We start from the raw sequence: 19,038 nt of genomic DNA, 5'->3' as shown, positions 1-19,038 counted from the left end.
CTTTTTATTAGATCCAATAGGATTGTACCCTATCAGGCAATTTTTTTCATAAGATCCAATCCAATTAGAAGAAAAAAAATGTCCAATAAGGCCCATTTCAATAGTTCCAGTTACTGGCCCAATTCAATGTACATCCGAGTAAATACACATTGGATCATGCTGCACAGCGGGTATTTGATGATATTGGTTAAAAGTCACATTAGTTTATTTTGACCAGTCCCACAATAGTTATCAACAGGCAGACACCAAAGCCGGTGGGGGCGGGGAGCAGGGTGGGGAGTGAGAACCTAAAAAACATTGCAGGGTCACCAGTCATTGAATTTACTGAACTGTTAGCTATAAGCAGAGTAATCATTTGTTTTGAATGTATTTTCTGGCAGATCGGTATGTTATGAACACTTGCAAATCTGGTTTCCATGTAATTTCCCTATTTTAGTCTCAAAGCATAGGCACACATGTGTGTTAAGCACACAGGTTCAAGGAAATGTGGTAACAAGTGATAGAAGGCAACATTCAAGTATTTCTCCTTAATTCTCACTATTATACTTACAGTGAAGAAAGAGGTACCACAAAAACGGGCACACATTCCTCGCACAAACCCTTCGTGTGCTTGCAATGCACGGACACATTCACGCTTCATCAGGTTCCAAATTCTAACCTGTTAAAACATACAAAAATGTTTTTCTAACTAGTGTTAATTCTGCTTTTGTAACAAAGAAGTTGACAAGTATCATGAAACACACACTCAGCTGGAATCTAAAGAATGAGAAAAAGAGAAGCATTATTTCATTTCCCCCCCTGTTTTCATGGCTTATCATTGCTACATCCAGCAAAACTCAGCCCTAACTCAACAAGCTGCTCTTTTGCAGGGAGTAGAGCAGGATGGGACAAAGTAAACAATCAGGAAAAAAGGCAGGTAAAACTGATCACCTATAGTAAGAATTTTTGTAACCGGAGTTAAACAGGCTGAGTTTTGATTGCCTGTTTTTAATCTCCCAGAATTTATGTTATAACGGCTCTTGAACTGTTGCAGTTCACCATACCTTGGGATGAGTAATTGACTACCCCACCACACACACACCAAATTCCCCTTTCAGGCAGGTCAGAAATGGGTCCAACTTGCACACCACCTGAAAGCACTTCCCATGTTCTCAGCCAGCACCAATTGATATTGGTCCAATTTTCAGTTTTTCCAGTCTCTCACACTATCATCATTTTCTGCAGCACTGACCCCTTCCTACTAAACACTTGCCTGAGGAGGAAAGGAACATATGCATAAGAAGTAGGAGTGACAGTTAAGGCAGCCTTCAGTCAAGATATCATGTCCCATTTAAAAGCCTTGTTCCAAGGCACCAGATCAAACACTAGAAGTAAGACCACGTCTTGCTCACAGATATCTCATAGGCACATATCTGACTGGAATTCAAAGGGTTTTTGCTTGGATAACTGAATAAGGCAGCAACCATAGCAAAGCATGACCTGACCTTTTACATAAATTGAAGAATAATTGTTTTTAAATTGTTTGAAAGTTATATTTACCTCTCCATCACATGCTCCAGACAAAACTGTAGACAAACTCTGTGGATGCTTAGCCATGCAATTAACTCCATCCCTGTGACCATCTAATGATGTAATAAAGGGTTTTGCAAATACACGATCTAACTTTGTTGCATTTAGAGCACGTGTGTATTCTCGTGGAACCTCAAACGGATGCAATGAAGGATCATAATTCCGTGGAACTAAGAGAAAGCAAATAGCCACATAAACATGAATAACTTTCAATTAAAAATTATGCTGTCAAAGATTCTTTCTACTTTTCATGCAATTCTCAAATAAGCTACCAATATCCTGGATAAAAAACATGTTTTATACCAACTCTGTTTTACAAGCTTTTAGTTTAAAAACTAAAAACTGCTTGACAGCACCCTATTCAAGCAGACATATATAATACATTATCCATACCCCCCCCCGACTTTTTGTTCTAAAACAAATGCATCTATTAGTCACTACAGTATAAAGTACTGAAATTTTGGGTAGAAAAGCTGTGGCGGGTATGTTATTAAAAGTTGTTTATTGCCGCTTGCTACGTTTACGCCGATGAGGCATTTACCCTTGCGAACCCCTGCTAACTTGGCAAAGAGACACATTTTAACACGATGATTCTCTTTTATTTAGCAGGGGGGGAGTAACTGGCCCTATCCACCCCCAGCACAGTACCTACAGTGACTGTTGCTGGTGTCAACCTTATGTTTCTTTTTAGATTGTGAGCCCTTTGGGGACAGGGATCCATCTTACTTACTTATTATTTCTCTTTGTAAGCCACCCTGAGCTATTTTTGGAGGGGCGGTATAGAAATCAAATAAATAGATAAATAGATAAACAGATAAATAAATAAATGCGAGAATTTAGGATCAAGCTGTAGTAAAATTTTAAGTGTTCAACACAACCGGAAAAATAATGCATATGTCCCCATCTAACTGTGGCATTTACACCAAAGTGGCGTTTCTGCTGGGTTTCTACAGCTTTTCAGCCTTTTTCCTTACTGTGGTTTTTATGCCGATGTGGCGTTTCTGCCCAAAATTACAGTAACTATTTGTGTTATCTTGTTATAATTTATATTTCAATCAAATGTTCAGATTGGCAAATGATAAAATGATCTCAGAGACTATGTAACAGGTTTACCAAACTCTGGGCCAGTTCAAACGAACATGTCCCCACACATGAAGAGGGGCAGGGATGCACCAAGAATGCACTCGCCCTAATGTCAACCCTGGATTTTGCAGAATGTGTTCAGTGGCCATTCAGATGAACAGCCTCCATGCACAAATGAAGGACAACTCAATTTATAATGCCATTCACGTTAAGTCACAGGACAGTAGTAAAATAAAACATAATGTTGGAAGACACCTTGACTGTGGTCATATAGTTTAAGACTATAGGTTCCGTCTTGACAATCCCTTCACTTAGAATTAGTTAATTGACTGAACATGTCAGGAAGTAAGAAACAAATGAGTAAACTACAGCTCTAATAACAGCCATCTCCTACTACAACAAACTGTTTATCCAACGTATGTACATATATACCATTCTGAATCAAAGATGCAGGGTGGTGTATAAAAGTCTGTAAAGAAAATTAAAGCAGTATTGTACAACAGCTGGTCATTACATAGCACACAGGAAAATACTATCCATCAGGGAGACTGCTGGAATGGCATCTCTGCATCTATGTAAAAATTATATTTTTAGGTGCACACTACAAATGTAAAATGAAATGCAAACATGAATGTGCAAACACATGTTTTTGCAAACACAAGTGTACTAGGCAAGGAGCCAGGATAGACTGCAGAGCCCTCTCTCTTTAGTTTTTCTTGCACAACATGTGAATCCATGACCTACAGGAACAAGAGTCTCTGTACAACCATTGCACTAGTCACAATCTATACAACCAGAACAGCAAAAGTTAGAGTAAATAGTTACAGTCTATGCACTCAAGCCTCTGGTACACGGGCAATGTATTCTAGTACTCATCGTTCATAGGCTTTCTCCACCAAATTTTACTGCACACACCCATTTATGAACTTTCTCTCCTAACTTATATTAAGGTTACTTGAACACGTTTTGCATATACAAATGCATAAATAGGCACAGATCAACTAAATTCCCATGCCCAAGTCAACAACGTAGCACAAGTGCTCACGGTCAATTAAAACGTCTCTCTTTCAGTTTGAAGAGAAAAGGACCAAGCAAGAGAAAGGGGGGTAGGGAGTAATGCATTATAAGTCGGCTTCACTCAGAATACATTTTGGAGCCACTACACGTTGATGAAAAAGCAGCAAGTTCTGCTATTTTGAAGTTGGACAACTTGGCTGCTACCTGCTTGTGGTTGGTTCGCCCAGGAGGCTCCCCCTCTTCCTCCCCCCCATCCTTTGGCACTCACCCCGCTGAAGATCTTGTTTGGTCTCGCGAACATAGTCATCGGGGTTCCGGCTCAACACCTTCACCTTCATCCTTTGAGAAAAGGAGCAAAAGCTGCGGATCACCCACTATATTACTCTCCACCAAGCCACATGGAATCAATAGAAACGAAGCACTCCAGGGGAATAACTTCCGGGTTAGAAGAGCCGCTGCAGCCGGCAAAGAAGGGGAGGGAGAAAGAAAAGTCGCCATAGCCTTGGAAGGATCCTAGACTCACGCCCTGTGAGAACGTCCGAGTTCACTTCGGGAGCCATATTTGGTCTCCCGGGAGTTCCAGGACCAGGGGGTTCTGCCCTTAGAATACAATAGAGAAATCCAGGATTTTAAGGTAGATGGTGGGTTTGTGATTGGCTAACAGTGCGTGTCCTCACGGAAACCAAAACTCAGGTCTTTGGTATGAAAAAAGTTTTGGTTCTGTTTTGAACTGTATTTGAAACACGGGGTCTGCAGGCAGATCGCTGGAGGGAGCACAAAGCGTCTCTGTGCAACTGAGGACCGGATTTGGGCTGGGAATAATTTAAGTAGATTATTCTTTGCTGTAACCTGAGGGTAGCTTTCTATGAGGGAAATTTTTGGCTGGAAATCCAAACCAGCTTTCACCTGCAACATTAAGTAGACTATATATTGTAGGACTGCTGTAATAAATCGTTCTGGTCCTCTTTGCTACTTTTTGTTTCTGAGTGGACACGTGGGTTGGCGCTCAATCATACCTACATTAGCAAAACAAAAATCTGTTTTTATGGGTACCACCATGTACAAAACAAAACAAGCTTCCAGATTAACTCGGAAGTTTGCTCTGTAGACTACCGTGTTCACGTATTTTTCTATTTCTGTGCCTCAAGGACGTACTAAAGCCGTAAACCCGCCTACTGGAAGGCTCGCCCCACAGTCCTCTAGTGCCATTGGTAGAGCGGGGTGTGAGTGACAAGCTCGTACTGCCTATGAAGAAGGGAGGCGGTGGGAGATTCCAACTCACGCCTCGTAGTCACGTGAGCGACTACGGTCTGCGTAGGGGCTCCTTTTTCAAACGTTCTTCCTCCGGCTTCGCTGATTCCCATCCATGAATCCGGTCGCCGCCGTGCCAGGTGCTCAGAGGCCAGCATGTGCCGTGACGGGGGCTGCGGCGCCCACCCCCACAGCAGCCCCGCCAGCTCGGTCGCTTTTCAGACACGTGCACTACGAGAACTTGGTGGCCGGGCTGAGCGGCGGCGTCATCTCCACGCTGGCCCTGCACCCGCTTGACCTGGTGAAGATCCGCTTCGCAGGTGAGGTGCCCCCGCCCCTGCTCAGGCAATGGTGGCGTCACTGCCAACGACCACGACCCCCTCCCCGCCGGTGTTTCCTCTAAGAGGGATTCCCAGATGTTGTTGACTACAACTCCCAGAATCCCCAGCTGCAATGGCTTTTGCTTGGCGATTCTGGGGGTTGTAGTCAACAACATCTGGGAATCTCTGTTAGAGGGAACATCCCCCCACCCCAAGGTCAGTTTGCCTGCCTGGACCCACGTGGCTCGTATGCTAATACCCTGGTTCCAATTAACTTCCTCACGTGCTCCCAACTACCACAAAAATGGCCAAAGCATTGGATAAGGAACCCGGATCCACAAGCCAACTTTCATCTAGCTTAGAAATCTAATTGCGTTGGCTCGAGCTGCAATAATTGATTCAGACAACCAGATTTCTCTGGTCTGCAGTAAGTTGTGGTTAACTGTCCAGTCGGGTTTCATTTGCTCAGAGTGCTTTTGCCAAGCCTATATTTTTAATATTTAATATGTTTAATATTTTTAATTTTTAAAGGTTTGATATAGTGGAGTCTGTCATGGTGGGAGTTTTGAAAATGTGGTGCTACCATACTTTGAATAAGACCACTAGTCCTTCTAGCCCATTATTTCTATTCTTATTGACAGCGGCTCACTATAGTGTCAGAGGTGTTTACTAGTCCTGCTACTTGAGATCCGCTTTTTCAACTGGATTGAACTTGGAATCTTCTGTATGCAAAATATAGCCGCTATTGCTGTGCTATGGTTCTCTTGATCACCATCACTCATCAGTCAGGCTTGTTTCCAAAAGTTAGCTCCCAGATTAAATGTTTTGTATCTTCTAGAATGATAGACTGTATGTCTGTCTGTCTTTTACTCTTGAGTGATCTTACTAGTGTAAATAGGACAAATGCTGTGGGAAGCTGAGAGAGAAAGGGAAGTAATTAATTGTGTTTGCAGAACCGCTTCCCAAACTGTTAAGGGAATGCTGCTGTTTCCCCTGCTTTAAGGAGCTATCTCTGCCTTTATGGCGTCAGTAAGCATCCTGTAAACTTCCATCCACATTTCCAACATTTGGCAATCCTAGCCATCATAATGCTGAGGAAAGTATTAATCTGGCACTCCAGGCTAGGACTGTCTATCCTAGAAACAAAGAGTGAAGATTACATGTGGGCATTCAGAAGGGTGTAATAACTGCTCCTAACAGAAACCCACAATTTGCTGTGCATTTTGATAGTTTTGTTCTATTTAGCCTTTGGGCAAATACTTCATAATTGGATATGATACAGGTCTAGTGGACTCATAGAATACCCCCCCAAGGATATTGCCAGTGGGGGTCTCTCAGTCTGTAGTTGTTAGTTATGAAGGAATCTCACTATTTTATTATTCTTTCAATACAAGTATACTATGCATGTCTATTAAAGCTATCCTTAACTGTGTACAGTTTTCACTTGGTAAAAGTCTACTTGCAGTGCAGTGTCTTTATATATTTATATTGCTCACTGATTTATTGTGAAGGCTAATCTCCACTTGTTTTGTATAGTGAGTGATGGCTTGGTGCTGAGACCAAAATACAATGGTATCCTACACTGTTTGTCAACCATCTGGAAATGTGAAGGATTGCGTGGCTTGTACCAAGGGGTGACTCCAAATATGTGGGGAGCAGGTGCCTCTTGGGGCCTCTACTTCTTCTTGTAAGTTTAACTATTAAAATACTTGCCAGTGTTCTATTCAATTATAGTTGTAACTATTAGAAGTGAGAATTCTAAAGCATTGCTCTTAGCACTGTAATAACCTCTTCTGGCCGCTAGAGTCATGATCTGTCTTGGTCAATTAAGAGTCAGAACTGTTCAGTTGTGTTTGAAGGCTAGTACCTGTTTGTGCATCTTCAGTGGCTCTCTCATAGTATGTGATGTTTAGTTCTTAATAAATCTTTGTTTTTTGAACTCGACCTAATGTCTCCAGATAATCTCTTGGGCTAAACTTCTCTACCACCAGAGCATACTCTGCTGTGTGAGAGTTTTAATGTTTCTCCTCATACCCCTCAACAGTAACATCCTTGTACCTTGTATGTGCACATAGACACACTAGAAGAATACGTTACTTCTAGTCTGCATGATCACAAAGGTTGAGAGTGAGTAAGAATATGTGAACATTTCACAGCACATCTTTTTATCCAATGTTTTCACATTTCTCATGGGGATAACCAGTGTTCCAGCTTTGGTCCCTAAGTCACCACTCTGGTTGCCTGATCCACCAGGTGCCTCTGTGAAGTGTGGCCAAGGATGCCTTCCTTCCCTCCATGTGCTTTCCTCTTCTACTCAGAAGCAGAAGGCAAATGCATGGGACTTGCTTGTTTCGCCATGCTGATGTGTGCAAGCCATGGCCTCCAAGCACAGCCAAGAATGCTGACCCCCACTATTTTCCTCTCCAGTGCTTGGGGGAGGTGCTACGGGCACTGCAACCAGAGGTCAAGATAGAATGAAGCAAAAAGAGGTGTTGGGGCTTGCTGGTTTGATGCTTTGCAGCCAGAGTTTCCCATTTGCCATGGCAACACAGTAGCCAAATGTCCTCCAGGCTTCTTTGTAACTGTGGAGCTGGGGAGGGGATGGGGATCACCGCACAACTACTGGAATGATCCTTATTCACCTCTCTAACTCCAGAGGAAATCTGGATTTGCTTACCACCATCAGCAGAGGCCAACAGCTTACTCACCAAGGTGGGGGTAGCAATGGAAATTGTGGGAATCTAGGGATAACATAGCATGTTGAACTTTGAAAGTTCTATAGAAGATATCAATACCTACTCATACATTGTTAATCACAATGGGCTAGGATAATGCAAGCCAAATTGAAAGTATTTCATGAGATACAAACAAATGGGTTTGTTCATATTATTATTATTTGCTATTCCTTTGTGTTGATTACAACTGGCTGGAAATGTTTATTTTGGCTTTGGAGGATGGCACTAAGCAAATCAATTGTAGTTTGATTTTTTTTCCTGGTCATAGAAGGAAATTAAACTGGCATAGACAAGGTTGTTCCTCCAAGCAAAGTCTAGGATCTGGGTTCTGCATTAGATTTGGGCTACTGCTCATAATCAGCTATCCCATTTAGGGATAGGACCTCTGTAACAGAGGCTGTAATTTTCTTGAAGAGTGTGTGGGAGCAGTCAGTGCCAGTGTGCTTCCTAAGCGTCAAACCTAAATGTCTGATAAAGGTTTAACCCTTATTGAATGAAATAAAGTAGTAAGCAGCTATTTTATCAGAAGGTTGAGTTAATGGTGAAGGGAACTGGGTGTCTGCCACGAACTTCACTAGGCCCTGGGTCAAGCCCGAAGATTGCACTGAGCTAATCTACTAATTGTCAACAGCTTTTACTTGTCTGACTTCTGTTGCTTGCCAGGCCTTGCTCTGGATTACTGTTTACCAGCCAGTGCAAAAGCTTATTACATTTGGCACCCAGAGGGCATGAGGTAATTGAAATAAATAAAAGCTCAGTGTAATTAAGTACATGGACCACATTTTGTTTTGATGTTTTGGAATATTTGTTGCCTTATCTGCAGTTTTTTCAAGCTAAAGCAGCTCCATTAATTAAAATAAATAGTCTTAGTCGCTTTGGATTTAATATTAACTGCTGTAAAGATATTTAAACTACTTGATACCATTTCCACTCTGATCTATTTATATCACATTCCTCGGTTTTACACTTGTATTTGTAGCAACATACAGGGAAATGTTGTTGTTACAAAGAATTTTATTTATTTTATTTTTATTTTATTTATATCTATGTAAATCGCTTTGGGAACTTTTGTTGAAAAGCATTATATAAATATTTGTCTTATTTGTTGTTGTAGAATTAAACAATTCTGTGTAAGAATTGCTTAATTTTTAAATGTATGTTTTGTACATAGTTGTAAAATTTTAGTAAAATGATGGTTTTATATAAAATATCTAAATGTTCAGTTATGTATGTTCTTGTATAGGAACATGACCAGTTTCCAAAGAACCACACAACTAATTTCATGTGGACTTTACTGTAGCCTCATACCAAGTCACCTTTGAAAACTCAAGTTTCAAAAGCAGTCTGTGATATGACATAAGGGCTGCTGTTTGAAGGGGAAAAAGAAGCGAAAACATTATTCTAGTTATGCACAAGCCTTTGGCTGTACCTAACCTAGCTTTCTGGCTTCCAGTCTATATATCATACATGCATACAAATAAGTGCCTATTCTGCATGTATAATTTTGTATTTATATTGTGAATATATTGCACACATTTGAATGAATCATCTAGATTTCTTAATTTAATCTTAACATTTCACTCCTCAGCTATAATGCCATTAAAGCCTACAAGACCGAGGATAAGCTGGAAAGCCTTGGAGCAACTGAGCACCTGGTGTCGGCTGCTGAGGCTGGTGAGGAAAATATCAACAGGATTAATGTATATTTCTAGCCTGTCCCCATGTTGCATTTTGACTTGGTTGATCAATTTTGTTGCCAGTTCAAAATCGTCGTGTTTAATTCAGACAATTGGTTTGATCACCTAAAAGTACATGATAGTGTTTTCAGATCGGTGAAATGTTCAATTTAGTAAACATACAAACTCACTGTGTGTTCACTTGCCTCAGCAGTAGCAGATTCTGATAGAGATATAAATTCTTTTTCATCCCATTTGTGTTTAACTGAAAAGTGTACAAAGATATGTTCTGAATCTTAGTTATTTTAGATAGCTCTTCTTTTTTTCTTTTTTGCAATTTTAAACCCTGTATTTACTTTGTCAGATAAAATTATTAATATAGACTAGGGCTGCACAACATAAGGCCTGGATCTGGCCCGTGGGGACTTTCTTTCTGGCCCCCAGATAGGAATATCCTGCAGCAATAGCAAGACCTATGAAGAGCTCTTGGCTTGTCCCATGGATAAGCAGCAGTGGCTCAGCGCAGTCGGCCTACTGACATTGTCCCCCTTTCCCCCGGACTCCAATCCTCTGTTCCTCACTTTTATTAACATTTTAAATAATTAACTTTAATGTTATAATTAATGTGCTGAAAACTGACCTCGGCCCTGCACAGCAAGGCAAGGTTAGTTCTGGCCCACTCGGGCATTTGAGTTGTGCAACCCTGATCTAGACTGTCTTGAATGCCCTGTTGGTAATACAGGTGATCCTCATTATTTGCAGGGGTTCCGTTCCCACCAATTTCTGTGGATAATGACACCACGAATAAAGAGATCTTAACCTTGGCAGGGTTAGGTTCCTTGAACTTAAACTACTAAAAAAAAGCTGGGAGGTGGCAGGAAGTAGTTTGTGTATCTAAGGGGCTTTATGCTTGTGTTTCTCATATTGCAGATTCCCATGGCTCACGGCAACTCAGTTTTGAAATTGTGGACCTTTTCAAAAACAGTTTAGGTTTTTGTTATAGGGATCTGCATTTCAAATAAATAAATAAACCAGTAAATAAATAAAATCACAATGAGCATGTCAAGCAGTCTTTGGGAAGCACTTAAAGTATCTCTTTGGATCCTAGTCTTTGTATTTAGCTTGGAATGTTGGCGTCAGACTTTTAATAAGCAGTGGCTCAACTCGGATGTCACACACAACCATGGTTTAACCAGGCTCCCCTCTGCACCCAAGGGGAGGAAGTTGTCAACTTCATTCATGGTTTGGAACAAGCCAGGATTTCTTGTGATGTCTGAACTAAAATCCCAGGATGTTCTATCATCAGTATCGCAGACTGTGGTTGAAACAAGCCAGGATTTGAGTTTCGATGTCGCAATAAATCTGAAGAGTGGGGGTTGGGGGCCGGACTGTGTGAGTCTGAGGCACATAGTTGTCATATTAATCATAATTAAGCCAGAGCAATAATTCAGCCTTGTGAATTGATCTTCTGTGTTGGGTTGCAAAATAAATAAATCACATATGCATATCTTGTGCATTGCATGATATTGGTTTCTTCAGTGCATTCATTCTTCAAAATGAAAAAGGGATAAATCTTAAGCACTACAGTAATCCATCATTTGAAGGATTGGAAATGAGTCTCAGGCACCTATGCTTTCTCCGTCACTTCACTTCCTCTCATGCATTGCATCCCTTTGTCTAATCATAGTTTTCTGTGACATCTGAATTGACAAACTGGTTAGTGCTTGTTCTCCAAATTAAAATCAGAAACCCAGTTCAAACTTTGGTTTTCGAATTCTGATTTGGAAAGCAAGCACTAATCATAGTTTGCTCATTTGGATGTCATCGCAAGCTATGATTAGCAATAAATAGGAGATGGCTAGGGAAACAGTGCACAAGAGGGGAAGAAATAAGCATGGAACTTGTTTGCAGACTTAATTTTGTTCTTGTGATATCACTGGTCTTGACTGTAGGTTTGTTGTTAAAATATGTAGGGAGCACACAGGAGACATTTGGCAGAGTGCACTCACTACAGATATCCCCATATTCTGCAAGCAGGATGTATTCTCTGTCTGTAGCTCTTGATAAATGCAGAGCAATAAGTAAAATAGACCTTGGCTGTTAACTCATGGAGCAAAAAGTGGATTTCGCAAGGGGTGTGTGTGCGCATGTGCACGCGCACATGTGCTGGGGGAAGTGCTGTTGAAATTCCACCCTTCATTATTATAAACAGTGTTGCCATTGCTACAATTACCAAATTTTCATCTGTTGTTAGGAGCTATGACCCTGTGTATTACAAACCCAATATGGGTAACGAAGACTCGACTTGTGTTACAATATGAAGCTGGCATTAACTCATCAAAGCGGCAGTACAAAGGGATGCTTGATGCCCTTATTAAAATATACAAGTATGAAGGCATCCGTGGCCTATACAAGGTAAAATAGAAGTCACAGCCAGAAATACTGGCATTTGGTTTGGGGGGAATGTTGTTGTGACACCAATATAGAATGAGTTTTGCTACAATAAGTTTGCTAATAAGCTTCCTTGTTCTTCCTCTGACTTCCCCAGTCTCTTCCAATCTTTTGTCATAGAGCCATACTTGAGACTCTGGAAAACACTTTGGGGAGCCTCCCAAGTAGGGATGTGCACGGAACCACGGAGGCGTGGTCCGGCACTGAGGGGCATGTAGCTTTAAGGGGGGGTAGTACTTCCCCCTCCCCCTGCCGCCCTTCCCCCTCCGGCGCGGATGCTATTAAAAATCTTCTTGGGGCGGCAGAGTTCCTCCCTGCCGCCCCTGCCCCCGTCGTTGTTCTTCAAAGCTCTCAACGGAGTCCAGCTAGCGGCGCGCACACGCCATGTGACAGGCGACGCATGCGCGCCAGCAGTGGAGATGCGTGCAACGCGCAGGGCGCATGCGCACCGCTAGCTGGACTCCGTTGAGAGCTTTGAAGAACGACGACGGGGGCAGGGGCGGCAGGGAGGAACTCTGCCGCCCCAAGATTTTTAACAGCACCAGCGCCGGAGGGGGAAGAGCGGCGGGGGGGGGGAGTACTACCACAACCCCCTTAAAGCTACATGCCCCCGCCCTGCCGGACCTCCAAATCGGTCCGGCGGTCCTTAACATAGTGCCCAGACCGAACCATGCACACTCCTACTCCCAAGGTAGGGAACAGCATTTCTGAGTCAAATGACACTTGTCTCCTGCAGTTGTTTCTGCTTGTAACTTTGCGTTGCTGGTGGCAAAGACCATAATTCTAAGAATAATTATCCAGAAATAATGTTATCAGTAAAGTCAGCAGCTGACTAACAAAGCATTCACACTTCGAGGGGCTGCAGGGGCATGATGGGAGCTGTTACGCCATTCCCCTTGTGCAGGTGCTTTTGCACAAGAGCCTTTGGAGTCCAGAACATCCCCTGTGCTCTGGAAGTGCTGCGCAAGATTGTATACACATCACTGAAAGTCAGCAATGTGTGTTCGATATTGCAGAGAGACCTTCTAGAACGTGGGGAAGGCTCCCGAGTCTAAAGCTTCTTTCGCACAAGGGCTCCCGTCACACCCTTACAGGTCTTCATTAGGATGTCAGCCACTGAGCCGGTGTCGGCTTCTGCTGCCAGTTACCCACAATGTCTGTTCAGCTAAAAAAAAAAGTTGTCCTAAAACAGAAGCTGAAACTCACAGTACATGAAAGTATTGACCTGCAACTTCCCCCAAGGACACATACACGCTGAATCTGTACATATGGCTTGAGGGTCTGAGAACTTGTGTTTCTCAGATAAATATTAAGGAGACCATCCTCTGCAACTGGGAAGCACTTTCTCATAGCTACACTCTTCAGTCCAAGTATTGGGGAGTGGGGAGGGCTTCCCAGACATGATCTTAATTTTGAGCAGATGCCCCTGTTCTCTTTCTGAAATGTTGTATTTTAAACTACTGCCTTTATTTGGTACTCCTATAATAAGCAAAGGGCAAAAAGAACCCCATGAGAAATAGGATAGGCATGGTAATCGGACATGCTTAGAGCTGGAAGCCTCTCCCTTTTGGTGTGGTAATAAGACTGACCTAATGCCACCTAAACTGGGAAGTTATGGTGGTAAAAACTTTCTTATCTTTGTATTATGGATATTGATACTCGAAAAACATCTGCTCTGTTGATGAAGATGTTTTTCATCTTCAGTAAGACTGAAAGCAAGTGTCTAGTTGTCATTGGTTTGTTACACTTGTGGCTGTGTAGTATTTCTAGAAACCCTAAACTTGTGATAATACATTGTGATTTCCCCCCTCAAGTAAAGAAGTAAGATAGTGTGAGTTGATGGTAGTGCCAATGTACTTGTTTGCAAGAAATAAGTTAGTTTGGGTAGCAATAAAATATTTTCAAGTGATAACTAATGTTGTCTTGAAATATGCATCAGTTTTGCATAGTAGGTGAGTTAGCTCTTCATATTTGCACTCTTAACTGTCTGTCTAGGGATTTGTACCTGGTCTGTTTGGAACATCACACGGAGCACTTCAGTTCATGGCATATGAAGAGCTGAAATCAAAATATAATAGACACCTAAACAGGCGATCAGATCTGAAACTGGTAAGATAACCTGTAGAATGGAATTTTCTAGTTTATATAGAATATAATTGCAAGGTACTCTGGATTTCACCTGTATAATTGAGAACAGATGGTTTGTGTTTGTATTATTTCATAAACTGGTACTAACTCACAAAATATGTACTTCATGTTAGCAACACCTGTATATTCAAATGCTAATGATAGGAAAACTGTAATATTAACAAACGAAGGGACCAAAAAAGTGACATTTCATTGGCAGACATCCATTCCAATGGGGAGAATCTGTCGCTCTGTGGTAGAACATACACTTTGCATGCAGATTCAGATTCAGCTCCTGGCATCTCAAGATAGGTTTGAGAAATCTCTGGCTGAAACTCTGGAGAACTGTTGCCAGTTAGTATAGAGTACTGAGCTAGATGGGCCAAAGGTCAGACTTGGTATAAGACAGCTTCCTATATAGCCCTGTGTGCCAGGATTTTCTGCTTGTTTAATATCTAAGTGCAATATTACTATTGGTGTAAACCACTTTGGGAAATTTTGTTGGAAAGTGGTTAAATAAATTTCTTCATGTATTTTGTATTCTTCATATATTTGCTGATCTTCCCCTGCCTCTGGCTGCCTGTGCCTCCAGAAATGATGTGTCTCATCCCTCAGGGACATAATTTCAGCACAGGTGGCTGCAGAGGGAAAAGGGCATCTGTGAAAATTGCCCCACCCTTCCCAAATGATGGAAAATTGTAGTTTGGGTTTTGGCCCTTGGTGGTGGCTTTCTAAAATATGTTGGAAACTAATATTAGTATAATTCTTTCTTCTTTTAAAAGAACACTTTGGAATATATCTCTATGGCAGCATTGTCCAAAATATTTGCAGTTTCAGCAACATACCCATATCAGGTTGTGAGGGCCCGTCTCCAGGATCAGCACAACCAATACTCAGGAGTGGTTGATGTCATTCGTAGAACATGGAGGTAGGCCTGGGGATCTAAATCTGCTGTGAAAGTGGTTCTTTTACTATCATTGATGTGCTTCCTGTTTATAAAGAATTAAAACTCTGTAACTTCTTTTCCTTGTGTGTTACTACATTAGGAGTACTTTATTTCAAAGCGGTCAAAAACATGCACGAATCGTTTGCTACAACAGTAAAAAGGCTAAAATTAGTAAATTATAAGGCAGAAAACTTATTTCTAGGTCAGTCTTAAATCCTTATAAGTACAGAGATACATTCAATTAAAGAAAAACCTTTCGTTTAGAGGGATAGTTTTGGGTATGGACTCCAAAACTGAACTCCAAAATACGAGGAAATTTTAATGGACCATTGATGTTCTGCCAGGGGGGCATGAGACCTGATGTCGAGTCTGAGATATTGTGCTGCCCTACAAATTCATAAGCATGGAAACACAATTTGGCTAGGTCCTCCATGCTCCTGGCCACTACCTGTATAGGCTGCTGGCAAAGGCAAAAGCTGGGGATCGTGTTACAGCCATGTTTAAGAAAAATTTGGTAACATGCCCCTGAGCATATGATAAGTGATATCTTGGCAGATAGCAAGTACAATTAGTAACAGAGAACTAATGGAAGACCTAGACAAATTGTCCAAAAAGGGGAGATTAGAAACTGGGCCATAGTTATTACAATCGGAGGAATCAAGAGAGGACTTTTTCAAAATAGTTCCAATAACTGCCTCTTTCAGAGGAGATGGAAACTTTCCCAACCTTAACTTGAAGTATTATGACCCATAGAATTCAGTATAGGGAGAAATATGCCATGTCCTATCTTAGAAGAAAAAATTTACAACTGAAAGTTAAGATAAATATTGAATATACTGATATCGGAGGTTTCCTACACTGATTCAAAACAAATGTGACATAGCAGAAAAGGTGTGGGATCAATGTGGCTGATTTAGAAGAAAGATTATCTGTTAATAAATCACTAGGGAATTTGGTATTGTTGCTTGCTAAACCCATTAGCTATGATTGACTTAACTGCAGTCAATAAAACAATGTATAGACTTCTATACTGTCATCAGCAGTAATGGGCTGGATGAGGGATAACAAATTGAAGCTGAATCCAAGCAAGACGGAGGTGCTCTCTGTAGGAGCTCAGAATCTGAGGGATGAGTTAGATCTCCCTGTGCTGGATGGGGTTACACTCCCCCAGAAGGAGCAGGTACGCAGCTTGGGGGTACTCCTGGATCCAGGCCTCACTCTGGTATCTCAGGTGGAGGCTATGGCTAGGAGTGCTTTTTACCAGCTTAGGCTGATCCGACAGCTGCATCCATTCCTTGAGGAGGATGACCTCAGAACAGTGGTGCACCAACTGGTAACTTCCAGGCTTGACTACTGTAATGCGCTCTACGTGGGGCTGCCTTTGTACGTAGTTCGGAAACTTCAGTTAGTTCAAAATGCGGCAGCCAGGCGGGTCTCTGGGGCAACATGGAGAGACCATATTACGCCTGTTCTAAAACAGCTGCATTGGCTGCTGATATGTTTCTGGGCAAAATACAAAGTGCTGGTTATTACCTTTAAAGCCCTGAACGGCTTAGGTCCAGGTTACCTTAGAGAGCGCCTTCTTCGGTCTGATCCCCACCACACGCTAAGATCATCTGAGGAGGTCCAGCTCCAGTTGCCACCGGCTCATCTGGTGGCGACCCTGAGGCGGGCGTTCTCTGTAGCCGCTCCTAGATTGTGGAATGCACTCCCTGCAGAAATCTGTAATTTGAATTCTTTATTGGCATTTAGGAGAGCCCTAAGGACCAACCTGTTTGGCCTGGCCTTCCAGGGTTTTAAAATTGTTTTAAAGGGTTTTCAATGTATTGGGTTTTAATAAGGTTTTGAATTGTTTTATTTTTAGCTGTTTTATTGTATTTTTTAAAAAATTATTTCCGATCATTGATTGATTTTAATTGTTTTATGATATTTGTGAACCGCCCTGAGCTATTCTGTAAGGGCAGTCTAAAAATCAAATTAATAAATAAATCTAGAGATCCCATATTTCCATAGCAGTAATGGGTGCAAATGAGTTTTCAAGAGGATTTCAGTATGGAGCGAGTTTGGTTGTTTTCAGTACTAGTACTTTTCCTGAACAGTATTTTTCCAGCAACTGAAGTTTCAGATTTCAAGATGATGGTATATTATTTATTCATTTAAAATATTTATACCCTGCCCTGTTTAGTCAGGCTTTTAGTTTATAGTTTTAGAGTTCTTTCTGTATTTTAAATTGTTTTAATTATGTTAATGTTTTAATGGTTTTACATTGTGAACCACCCAGGGACTTGTTTGTTGTATGGGGCAGTATATAAATGTACATAAATAAGTAAATAGTAGTATGATGGTTTTCCCTAATTGGAAATTGTCAGTAAATGTTTTCTACTTTTTCATAGGAAAGAAGGAGTTCATGGATTTTACAAAGGAATTATACCTAATGTGATCAGAGTGACTCCTGCATGCTGTATTACATTTGGAGTATATGAAAAAGTATCTCACTTTTTACTTGGCTTTAAGAATGGTGACTAAATATTGAAGACTGCATCAAAGAGGGCATTATGGTCCTTTGACATTGTATCAGTCAGAAACACCACACCACTGCCTGGCTTACTCCCAGAAGATGGAGAATAGAACATCTTTTGTTATGCTACAGACATATTTTGAACTTAAATCTGCCGCCATAGCTTGGAATATTATTTCCATTCTAACCATGTGAGTGAATGAATAGATACAGCCCAGCAGCATTTCTTAATTCTGAATTCTTCTATCAAGCCCTGTTTTTAGAAAAGCAATGGACATTTAATTGTACAGCGGCAGAAAACTGTTGGTGTCAAAATACTAGGTAGAATAAGGCCACCACGAACTTAATATTTTCGAAGCAGCTTCATGTGGGTCTCCACCTGGATATGTCTCTAATAAATTGATCATATGTTGATCCAAAACGATGGCTTCAGCATTCCAAATCCTCTTATCCTGGAAAGGTTTGGTGAAAGGTATAGCATAGTACTGTACTGGGAAAACATGTCTTTCATGTTTGCTGCGAATGTTTTAATATAATGAGCCAGTTTGGAAATAATGCAAAACCATAGTATGGTGCTGCATTGAAAAGCCCTCTGTTAATGTGCTCCCTCCTCCCCTTGCTCTAGTTTACCTGCAAATCAAGATTACAAAGTACAGCTGCATAATTCCAAGCAAAATATGGTTTGCACAAACCATTTTTTACCTAGTTTAGGTGTACAGTTGGCTCTTGTTATCTTCAGATAACAAAACCCCAGATAATGAGAACTTGAGTCATTGAGAATTGGAGGGTTAGGTTCCTGGAGGTGGAAAAGGGTAGAAATAATAGAAATAAAGTACCATACCATGCTCTGTAAGGAAAATGGGTGTCCCAGAACATCTCATTGTTCTCATGAGAAACCTATATACAGGACAGGAAGCCACAGTCCAGATGGAACGTGGTGAAACAGACTAGTTCCAGATCGGCAAAGGAGGAAGACAAGGCTGTCTACTTTCTCCTTATTTATTCAATTTATATGCTGAACATATACTGAGAGAAGCTGGATTAGAAGAAGATGAGCGTGGTTTTAAAGCTGGAGGAAGAAACATCAATAACCTGCGCTACTCTGATGATATGCTCTGATAGCTGAGAATGCGAATGATCTGCAAGCTCTAGTAATGAAAGTCAAGGAGCACAGTGAAAAGATGGGACTACGACTAAATGTAAAGAAGACTAAACTGATGACAACAGGTACAGCAACCAGCCTCAGAATTGATAATGAAGACATTGAAGTGGTAGATAGCTTCTGCCTTCTAGGATCGACCATCAACAGTAAAGGATCCAGCAGTCAAGAAATACACCGCAGACT

The 19,038-nt window shown here is 41.3% G+C and overlaps 2 protein-coding genes across 3 annotated transcripts in view; one reads left to right on the top strand and one right to left on the bottom strand.

Moving 5' to 3' along the window:
* DCAF13 (DDB1 and CUL4 associated factor 13) overlaps nt 1–4,141 on the bottom strand; it is a 42,107-nt gene extending 37,966 nt beyond the window's left edge. Inside the window, exons 1-3 of the mRNA XM_053243478.1 lie at nt 3,938–4,141; nt 1,540–1,739; nt 551–658 (exon numbers count right to left, since the gene is read on the bottom strand). Of these exons, the coding sequence (XP_053099453.1) occupies nt 551–658; nt 1,540–1,739; nt 3,938–4,007 (378 nt within the window). The 5' untranslated portion in view covers nt 4,008–4,141. The remainder of the gene's footprint in view (nt 1–550; nt 659–1,539; nt 1,740–3,937) is intronic.
* A 721-nt stretch (nt 4,142–4,862) lies between these two features.
* Nucleotides 4,863–18,114, top strand: SLC25A32 (solute carrier family 25 member 32). 2 transcript variants are annotated; one of them, XM_053243479.1, is made up of 7 exons: nt 4,863–5,240; nt 6,777–6,927; nt 9,564–9,649; nt 11,906–12,066; nt 14,098–14,211; nt 15,012–15,157; nt 17,569–18,114. In XM_053243479.1, the coding sequence occupies exons 1-7, from the start codon at nt 5,036–5,038 to the stop codon at nt 17,699–17,701; spliced, it is 996 nt and encodes a 331-aa protein (XP_053099454.1). In that variant the 5' UTR covers nt 4,863–5,035; the 3' UTR covers nt 17,702–18,114. The 2 variants fall into 2 exon arrangements, with proteins under 2 accessions (XP_053099454.1, XP_053099455.1); XM_053243480.1 differs by lacking the exon at nt 4,863–5,240 and adding an exon at nt 5,517–5,667.
* The last annotated feature ends 924 nt before the right edge of the window (nt 18,115–19,038 follow it).

The sequence above is a fragment of the Hemicordylus capensis genome, chromosome 4 (genome assembly GCF_027244095.1).
Source record: "Hemicordylus capensis ecotype Gifberg chromosome 4, rHemCap1.1.pri, whole genome shotgun sequence".
Lineage (NCBI taxonomy): Eukaryota > Metazoa > Chordata > Lepidosauria > Squamata > Cordylidae > Hemicordylus > Hemicordylus capensis.
Note: the sequence above shows the minus strand (reverse complement) of the source record. Positions and strands in the feature narration are given on the sequence as shown.

Coding starts and splice junctions, on each gene's coding strand:
- SLC25A32 (XM_053243479.1), top strand. CDS start 5,036: ATGAATCCGGTCGCCGCCGTGCCAGGTGCTCAGAGGCCAGCATGTGCC. Junction 5,241..6,776: donor GGTGAAGATCCGCTTCGCAG/GTGAGGTGCCCC, acceptor TGTTTTGTATAG/TGAGTGATGGCTTGGTGCTG. Junction 12,067..14,097: donor GCATCCGTGGCCTATACAAG/GTAAAATAGAAG, acceptor CTGTCTGTCTAG/GGATTTGTACCTGGTCTGTT.